Genomic DNA, 9,874 nt, shown 5'->3' with positions numbered 1-9,874 from the left:
AAAAAGATTTGGAAATATACGATAACAGGTCTTTTTCCTGGCTGTCTTCAAAGACGATGAATACGCGCGATAGATTTGCATGATTGCTGCAGTTTTTTTTTTCAAAAGATGTCATCAATCACCGATTTTCGTAACGTTTTATCATCTTCATCGTCTTGCTCTTTGACGCCAAAAACAACTACGTTTGATCGGCGACTGCGGTCTTCAAGGTCAGCTATTTTTTCGTTCTATTTGATAACTACTTGATCTAAAGACCGAATTTTTTCTTCTAGTGTGTGAATTTGGGAGGTTTCTTTCCTTATTTCTATTAGAAGCTTATCGATTGCATTGAATCGTGTATTAAGAGTGGCGACGGCTTGTTCATTCGATGTAAGACGGTCCCGAATACCAGTTAGCTCAGTTATTATGCTTCCTTTCCCTGTCTGAAGGCTTTCAAACATTTGTTCAACTGTGGGGCCTGGGTTTTCTTCAATGCCTCCATAGAAAAGCAATTTACAAACACAGAAACAGTCGTAAGCAATTGGCAAGCATGTCAGTGGTCACGGCAAAACCACCAATGTAATACCGTTACTACGGAATGTAGAAGCAGACAAAGTAACCCGGGAAAGGAACATAAATCGTTTGGTGAGCGGCATGATCCCTTCGGTTTCGCCGTGCCCTCTGACGAAAAAAAGTTCGGAGTGTCTTTTATATCCCAATCCGATGTGGTCACAGGCTGTGATTTGGCGTGCGCAGTTAGGAACATGCGCACATACAGGTCGGCAGATGATAGGAAGTGAGGAGAAGGGGTGCTGCTGTCATCAACGTCACACACTGGGAGCACTGTCGACGAATTTGCTGTAGTCGATGAAACGGCGCTCACAAACAGCAAAACCTGGGGAAGGAACATAGATTGTTTGGTGAGCGGCATGATCCCTTCGGTTTCGCAGTGCCCACTGACGAAGAAGAGGTGCGGACTTTCTTTTATATCCCAAGGTTAGGTATTGCTTTTAGGCATCAGACATGACCGCTGATAAGCGCAGTTCAGGTCGATCCTTGAAAAATGTCTGCCTCGAGACAGAGCCGCGAAAGTCATTGACCTTCGGCAACGGAGAATGAGTGACGCCAAGGAACGAATTCACTGTCACCTTATAATCGCCCCAGAGGCGTGTGCCACCGTCTTTTTTGATAACAGGTACCACTGGCGTTGTCTAATCTGATGTGGCAACGGCCGTTATGATGCCCATTCTTTCCATCTTCGAAAGCTCAGCCTCAACCGCCTTTTGCAGTGCGAATGGCACGTTTCTTGCTTTGAGAAACTTCGGTGCCTGATTAGGCTTGAAATACAGCTTGGCCCTTTCTTCTGTAATCATGCCTAACTCATCTTTCAAAAAGAGAGTTGTACTTAGTGATCAAAGCGTTCAGCCTTTCCTCTAAACGACAAGGGCAGCTCTGACCTTAGCAGATGGGAGACTTTCCAGGTTTTGCTCCACTGAAGCCGAATTGCCTGAAGGCATTGCCGGTCCAGCAATGGCGGCCCCTCCTGGTTGACGACATATAGAGGAAGGTTTGCCGTGTTGCCGCCGTGCGGCATCTTCACCTGTTGGATGCCCTTTGGGATCACGAGGGTTCCTGTATAGGCGTGGAGCTTGACTTATGTCGGCCGGATTCTGGCTGATGAAAAAAATGGCGGTATTCTTTGAAAGGCATGACTGTGACGGCGGTACCGGTATCTAACTTCATAGAGACTGTCGCATCATTTACTTTCGTCGTTACCATGATAGGCTCAATACTGGGAGCAGATGCGCCCTTTACGACTACCACTTCTGAGTGGGATACCACCAATAACATTTGTACAGTGTCCTTGATGGGGCGTTTCCCACGCGAAGTGCCAGACGCGCTATGGCAAACTCGTTGTAGGTGCCCCGTTTTGTTGCACTTCTAGCCTTTGTAATTTACGTGGCGACACGCTTTACGGGAATGTTTCGGCGACCCGCAGCGAGCACATGCCTGCGACTGGACACGCGAAGTCGCCGGTGCGTTATGCATGGGGTTGGTTGCAGACACATCCGTGCGGGCTTGTGCAGTGCTTTTTGTTGCCGCCTCCATAGCCACAGTGCGCTCTACCGCACTCTGAAATGTGAGCTTGCTATACTCAATGAACACCAGTCGCTGAATATCCTTCCTTAACAAGCCGCACACGAAGCGATCCCGGAGGGATTCGTCTCGCAGCTCGGCAAGGTATTCGCAAATGAACTCGCCTTCGATGTGCTCCTCCCTGTGGCCCTTTCACGCTCGCCAATGACTAACCGTTTCGGCGACAGCTGGTCGCCCAGGGACTTCCTTAGTACCTCGAACCTCTTGGATTAAGGCAGCTCCGGGGCAAACAGCGAGTTCAGAAGACTGTAGGTACTTGGGCCGATGATGCTCAGGAATGCATGTACTCTGTCACCTTCGGCAACAGGGCTGACGATTAGAAACGACGTTAGCCATTCTTCATACGACGCCCAGTCATTTGTGGAAACGTCGAATTGTTCCATCTGGCCCAGTTGAGAAGCAAACTGCGTCTAACCTGCACTGGCTTCTTCGATCATGGTATCAGTCAGCGAAGAAAAGAAAAAGCAGCAGTCTTTAATCGTCGATACTGAACAGAGGCTGAATGGCGAGAACACTTGCCTTCCTTGACGCTGCGCAACTCTTGAAAATTTCATCCTCGTCGCCACGTGCTACGTTTTTCGCCAGACGTGCCAAAAAGATTAGACAAGTTCTAGGTGAACGACGTTTATTAACCAATGATTGTGGGTTAATGGCTCGGGCAAGGAACGCACTACTAGCAAGCGGCATTCGGCTTTTACCACTTACTGGCCCAGGCGCACTTCGCAGAGTGCTCCTATAAACTTGAGTGCCAGCCTCACGACAACATTCAGACCTAAAATTCGACCATATTGTAATGAACAGTTGAGTGATGGTGCTTTAATCACTTCACCTTGAGCGAACTTGTGCCCGACAAACAGCTAAACAAGAGCCACGCGGGAACGTCCACAGTCTTTTCGCTAGAGGCCCGCACCTCTTCTTCTTACCTCGTGTCCCGCGCTGATGACACGCTGCTCTAATTGCGCGTGCCTTGCGAGCCCGTGTTGCCCGCTTCACTGCCGCTATCTTTCGCAGGTAGCAGTAAACAACTGGACGGACGCAGGAGGCGGCTGGTGCGCGTAATTTGAAATCATCTTGTGTCATTGTCCCCCTTCCAAGAGTGCATCGTCCCGATGCTCATAAAGAGGGCGGTGATTTCTAGACTGTCATGATTTCGCAATGCTTGTAGGCGGAAGCAGTTATTGTCGTAGTACGGTTTCATTTGGACGACGTGGACGATTTGTGTTCGATGCCGCCGTCGTGATGAGGTTACTTCACCTTCTGGAGCAACTTAATAGTTCAACGGACTAATCCGGCGAATTATCCTATACGGGCCGAAATAACGACGAAGAAGCTTCGCGGACAGGCCGCGAATCCGTACGGGAGTCCACACCCATACTTTGTCTCCAGGTGCATACTGGACGTGACAAAGAGAGAGAGAGTAGTGATTTTTAAGATGAAAGGAAGAGAAAAGTGCAGTCCCGTAACTGTCTCTTAAGGGAGGGCACCTCAACAGCACTTCACGGGGTAAGGGAAGTGGAGAGAAAAAGATTCGAGAGAATGAAAGCGAGCGAAAAAAAAACCAAGAAGGTTAAAGAAGAAGCAAAGCGGGGCTTACAGCCGCGCTCTCAGCTGAGTCTCGTCAGAAAAGCCAAGGAGGGCAGCAAGCGCTCTCTTGGCGATGGAGGCGGGGGCTGCGGGAAATAGGAGATCACCCTCCGTGCTGCACGGTAGACCGACTCGGCGATATGAAGCACAGAGCGCGGTGCGCTCAACGTCGAAGGATGGGCAACGCAGGAGAAGGCGTTCCAGTGTCTCATCCTCGCCGCATTCCGCACACGCGGGGCTGCCTGTTCCGTGCAGTCTGTGCAATCGGGCGGCCGTGCTGTAGCAGCCGACGCGCAGCCGCAGTAGAAAGGAGCGATCCCAGCGGGAGAGGCTGGCGCGGGGGAGGAGGCGAGGGGGCGTCCCCGCAGCAACACGTGAGTAAGGATGATGCGCGCGGAGGGTGCGCAGTATGGCCGTCTTGGCCACTTCGAAGCGAGTGACGGAGATGGCGAGGGGGAAGCGAGCCGCGAGAGCTTGCTTCGCAAGGGCGTCGGCTGCTTCGTTTCCGGGCAGGCCAATGTGCGCGGGGACCCACTGCAAAACCAAGTCGCAGCCCTGATTTACGACGTGGCGCAGTTTCGATCCCATACTGGACGTCTCTTTGTCGCAAGTTGTATCGGTCCGCGTTGGTTTGCTGTTGCTGCTGAATGCGGTGTCGCGCCAGCTGCCGTGCTTCTTCAGCTCTTTGTGTGAAGTCGCTGACGTCATTGTCATTTTCGGAGGTCTGATCTACTGGTAGCATTGCACCTAAGGTTGTGGTGATGGTCAGACCAAAAACAAGTTGGAAGGGTGTCATTTGAGTCGTCTCTTGCACAGCGGTATTGTACGCGAACGTTTCGTACGGTAGTATCCTGTCTCATGTTCGGTGCTGCATGTCCATGTATATTGACAGCATATCAGTAAGCGTTCTGTTGAGTCGCTCAGTCAGTCCATTTGTCTGCGGATAATATGGCGTGGTTTTTCGGTGGCTAGTCTGCTTGAATTTCATAATGGACTCTGTCAAGTGGGCAGTAAATATGGTTCCTCGGTCCGTGATGAGAACTTTAGGGGCGCCATGCCGTAGTGCTATGCTAGCGAAAAAAAAAATCAGCTACTTCACTGGCCGTTCCCTTGACAAGAGACCCTGTCTCAGCATATCGAGTTAGGTAGTCAGTTGCAACTACGATCCAGCGCTTTCCTGATGACGATGTGGGAAAGGGGCCAAGTAAGTCCATTCCCACTTGTGCGAATGGAGTTTCCGGTGGCTGTATCGGTTGTAGGAGACCTGCTGGCTTGAATGGGGGTATTTTACGTCTTTGACAGTCGCGGCAGGTTCTTACGTAGGGTTGCACAGAATTCAATAACTTTGGCCAGTAATACTTCATGCGGATGCGTGCGAATGTTCTGCTCACTCCTAAATGCCCTGCTGCTGGGTCGTCGTGACATGCTTCCAATATCTCGAGTCGTAACTTTGAAGGTACCACGAGCAGAAATGTCTTTGCACTATGTTCAGAATTTTTTTTGTACAGGACAATATTTCTCAGGACGAACGACGACAAGCTGTGGACGAAAGCTCGTGGAATGTCGACAGGATGTCCTTCTAGGTAATCAATTAGCAGGCGTAACTCAGCGTCAGATCGCTGATGCTGAGCCATTTGTGATGTTGTCACAGCTCCTAGGAACGGGCAATGCTGTTCATTTTCCCTAAGCGTAGATTCCGTGTATTCAATCGAGACACGGGACAAGCAATCTGCATCACTGTGCTTGTGACTGGACTTGTATACGACCGTTATATCGTATTCCTGCAGCCGTAGACTCCATCTTGCCAGCCGTCCAGATGGGTCTTTGAGATTCGCCAGCCAGCACAACGAATGATGGTCGCTGATAGCTCGGAATGGTCGGCCATATAAGTATGGTCTAATCTTGCTGATGGCCCATATCACCGCGAGGCATTCTTTTTCTGTCGCTGAGTAGTTCACCTCAGCCTTCGAAAGTGTTCGACTGGCATACGCAATGACTCGTTCCTCTCCGTTCTGCCACTGAATGAGGACGGCACCGAGGCCTAAATTGCTTGCGACTGTGTGAATATCAGTTTCGGCTTCCTCGTCGAAATGGGCAAGAACTGGGTAGTTCTGAAGACGCTTTCGGAGCTCATAGAAAGCATTCTCCTGCTCATTCAACCAGACGAAAGGCGCGTCTTCTTTTCTTAGCCGCGTTAGTGGTTCGGCGATCCTTGAAAAATTTTGCACAAAGCGTCTGTAGTAGGCGCGAAGTCCTAAGAATCGCCTAACAGCCTTTTTGTCGCTTGGTTACGGAAATTTCTCCACTGACGCAGTCTTCTCATTGTCCGGGCGAATGCCTTCTGAACTGACGACATGGCTGAGGAAAAGAAGCTCGCGAAAGGCAAAATTACATTTCTGCGGTTTTATCGTCAGACCTGCTGATCTAACAGCTTCCATCACAGCCCGCAGTCGTTCTACATGCTGCTCGAAGGTGGTAGAAAAAACTACGACATCGTCAAGATAAACGAGACAGGTTTGCCATTTCAGACCGGTGAGCACAGCGTCCATCATCGCTGAAATGTGGCAGGTGCGGAACAAAGGCCGAATGGGAGCACTTTGAACTCGTACAGTCCATGTGGCGTCACAAACGCCGTGTTTTCACGATCTCGTTCGTCCACTTCTATCTGCCAGTAGCCGCTTTTGAGGTCCAGGGAGGAAAGGAATTTGGAATCTCGTAGTCGATCTTGAGTGTCATCGATTCTTGGAAGTGGGTACACATCCCGCTTTGTGACGGCGTTCAGCTTTCGGTAATCAATGCAGAAGCGCAAGGTTTGATCCTTTTTCCTTTTAAGTACCACAGGCGACGCCCACGGACTTGCCGACGGCTGAATTACGTCGTCTTCAAGCATTTCCTTTAACTTGACTTCCAATGGCTTCCCTCCCTTTTGGTGACACTCGGTAGGGATGCTGGCAAATAGGCCTCATTGATTCGTCAACAATTATCCGATGTTGGGCAATAGATGTCCGCCGGACTTTAGATGACATTGAAAAACATTCGGCAAATTCCCTTACGAGGGTCTCTATTTGCTCCTTCTGTCTGGGCGATAGGCCTGGTTCGATGTCGATTGCTGCAAGGACAGAATCCACATCGTGAACATTCGATGGTGAAGACTCCAGAATGCTGAGATCTGTAACTTGGACGAAGTTATTAAGGGTGGCAATAATGGTTCCCTACGCGACATATTGCACCTCATTCCCAAAATTAGTGAGGAAAACATTGGCACATCCGCCACGCAGCTGAACAAGGCCTCTTGCCGTGCAGATCCCTTTTTCGAGTAGGTGACTAGTGTTGCTGTCTGCAATTCCTTCGTAGTCGCTGAACGCGTCGCTTCTGACTGTGACGGCTACGCTGGATCGCGGAGGAAGCATCACGTCGTCATCGGCAATGTAAAGGGCGTCGAATTTTTCTTCAGTGTTGAATGCTGCGACAGCGTGCTTGGTTGAGAAGGAAACACATGATTCCCGCAAGTTGTTTATAGTGTCATTATCCTGCAAGAAGTCAATGCCAATAATCAAGTCTCTTGAGCACTCGGAAAGCACGATAAAGCTGGCGACGTACGTGAAGCCTCGTATTCCTATTCTAGCCGTAAACTTGCCCGTCGGTTCGATGAGGTGTCATCCTGCTGTGCGAACTTGTGGCCCTGTCCAAGGAGTCAGCACTTTCTTCAGTTTCCTGGCGAGCTCACTATTTACTACAGAGTAATCTGCACCTGTATACACTAATGCGTCCACTTCGTAACCGTCAACAAACACATGTAAATCGGAAGCAACGTCGCTCTTACGGCACTGGTTTCTGAGTCCCTCGTCGTCGCTCGGAGTCATCGATGGAGGTTCTTCTCTTTTCGCGTCGGCAACGACCTTACCTCCCGAGGTCGCTGACTCTAGTTTTCCCGACGCGGGCTCTGTGAACGGCGCCTTGGGGAGCTTGAAGACGGGCGGGGGCTCGGCGACCGATGCCTCAACGGCGCTGTTGACCAAGGTTGGTGTTGCTGGAAGGCGTATGGGGAGCTTTGACGGGTGGACAGGTACTGTTCGATTTCCAAGGGACGCTCACCATTTCGAGGGCAAGGTGCGTCCACCGGAAAACCACGGAACCCTGCCTGAAGATAGTGGCACATTCTGTACAGGTGGCCAGCCTCACCGCAATGGTAGCAGAGGGGTATTAGGTCAGGAGTGCGCCATACATCGGCCTTCCTGAATCTTCTCTCGGGTGGCGGTAGCGTAGTTCGAGGCATCGACCTATTCATAGAGGAAGTGGCTGCGTCGTCAGCACTTCCGGAAGTTTGCCTCAGCACATCGGCATATGAGAGGTTCGGTTGGCGCAGGAGTGGCGCTTGGGGCTGCGCACTGAGCTGTGGTTCCCGGACCACCTGTCTGACTTCTTCGCGAACGAGGTCTGCCAGCGAAGAGGGCGTTGGAACGTTCTGGTTAAGCCATAGCCTCTGAAGCTCTTCTCGCACTACAGATCACACGAGCTCTGGCACGACCTCCACGCGGTTTCCGAAGACGGCTGGAAATGCGTCTACAGAGGTGATGTTCATCTCCCGTTTGTGCATCCTTGATCGCTGTTACAACGTGCTTTCCATAGTCGTCGCCTCTGAACGAAACTCAGCGACGGTTCGCGGCGGGCTCCGAACCAACCCTGCGAACAGTCCCTGTTTTACGCCCCGCATATGATGGCGTAGTTTCTTGTCCTCCCTCATGTTCGGATCCGCTCGGCGGAATAGGCGGGATATGTCTTCTACATACGTGGCCACGCTTTCGTTGTTACGCTGGTTTATAGCTTCGGCCCTCTCCCTGCGGTCGGTACTCGGGTAAGTTGCCAGCAAGTCCCGTCGGAAAGCATCCCACGACACAAATGTCGCTTCGTGGTTTTCAAAACACGATCGTGCGCTGTCCTCTAATGCGAAGTAAACATTTCGTAGCTTGCGCTCTCCGCTCCATCCATTGAACTCTGCGACGCGCTCAAAGCGTTCCAGCCAGTCCTCTGCGTCTTCAAATGTGTCGCCGTGGAAATGCTCTGGCGTCATTGGCGAGTTGACTACAATATGAGTTGGCGTGGTTCGAGTTGTCATCTCGGTAGCGTTTCCGCTAGCAGATGCTGACGCTCCAATAGAATCCGACAAAGGGAAGAACTCAGGGGACTCACCCCATAGGCGACGACTTCTGCGTTGGTGAACAGGAGTCAATTCGATGGGTCCAAGTTGCCGTGAGCCCGTGCTCCTTTCTCTGACTTGAGAAGGGCTTGAAATCATACCCAGCACCTCCACCAGATTTTTAACGCACAGTTTAGTGATGGAGCTTTAATCACTTTACCTTGAGCGTACTTGTGCCCGACAAACAGCTAAACAAGAGCCACACGGGAACGTCCACAGTCTTTTCGCAAGAGGCCCGCACCTCTTCTTCTTCCCTCGTGTCCCGCGCTGATGACACGCTGCTCTGATTGCACCTGCCTTGCGAGCCCGTGTTGCCCGCTTCACTGCCGCTATCTATCGCAGGTAGCAGTAAACAACTGGACGGACGCAGGAGGCGGCTGGTGCGCGTAATTTGAAATCTTCTAGTGTCAATATGCTTCCACTTGCAGAAGTTTGCCGTCATCATCATTTCTGCATTAGTTCAGCTTGGCAAAATAAAACTGTCCTTCATAAAATGTCTCAGGTGGGAAGCGATTTCTCACTCCACGTATAGCGATTGCGTTTTAGAAACCTTTGCACGAACGGGAGTAAATTATTACATTTTTACAACTCTTATACTCCTGCAGATATTTAAGCTAGATACAGCACTAGTCGGAAGGCCCTGGTGACTGGAAAATATAGGTGGCACAGTCTATTCATAGACTATGAATCTGAATTTGGTGACACAAAGGAAAGGTCAATAGGTGTTCTTGAGCTGATTGGTCACCTGACGCCGCACACACAATGAAGTCTCCAAATAAAATAAAATCGGCGCAGTTAATCAGGGTTGCTTCAAAGAAAGGAAGAAATCTTGGCCAGTATGCAGCTTGTTTGGCGCGTACACGCCCGCAAACTGCCATTAACACCTAAATGCATTGTTATCACAATAAATGACGCGCCCTTTCCTCTTATTTTAAAAGACTACTAGAGCTACAGATG

The 9,874-nt window shown here is 50.6% G+C and overlaps 1 protein-coding gene across 1 annotated transcript; it reads right to left on the bottom strand.

Moving 5' to 3' along the window:
* Positions 1–3,726: 3,726 nt before the first annotated feature.
* Positions 3,727–4,308, bottom strand: LOC142588606 (uncharacterized). The gene has a single exon (XM_075700441.1). It carries the CDS (start codon positions 4,306–4,308, stop codon positions 3,727–3,729), a length of 582 nt encoding a protein of 193 aa, XP_075556556.1.
* Positions 4,309–9,874: the final 5,566 nt, after the last annotated feature.

The sequence above is a fragment of the Dermacentor variabilis genome, chromosome 7, assembly GCF_050947875.1.
Source record: "Dermacentor variabilis isolate Ectoservices chromosome 7, ASM5094787v1, whole genome shotgun sequence".
Classification (NCBI taxonomy): domain Eukaryota; kingdom Metazoa; phylum Arthropoda; class Arachnida; order Ixodida; family Ixodidae; genus Dermacentor; species Dermacentor variabilis.
This window is presented reverse-complemented; position numbering and strand designations above follow the sequence as displayed.

Bases quoted from the DNA above. Each gene is read 5' to 3' on its own strand.
- LOC142588606 (XM_075700441.1), bottom strand. From the start codon at position 4,308: ATGGGATCGAAACTGCGCCACGTCGTAAATCAGGGCTGCGACTTGGTT.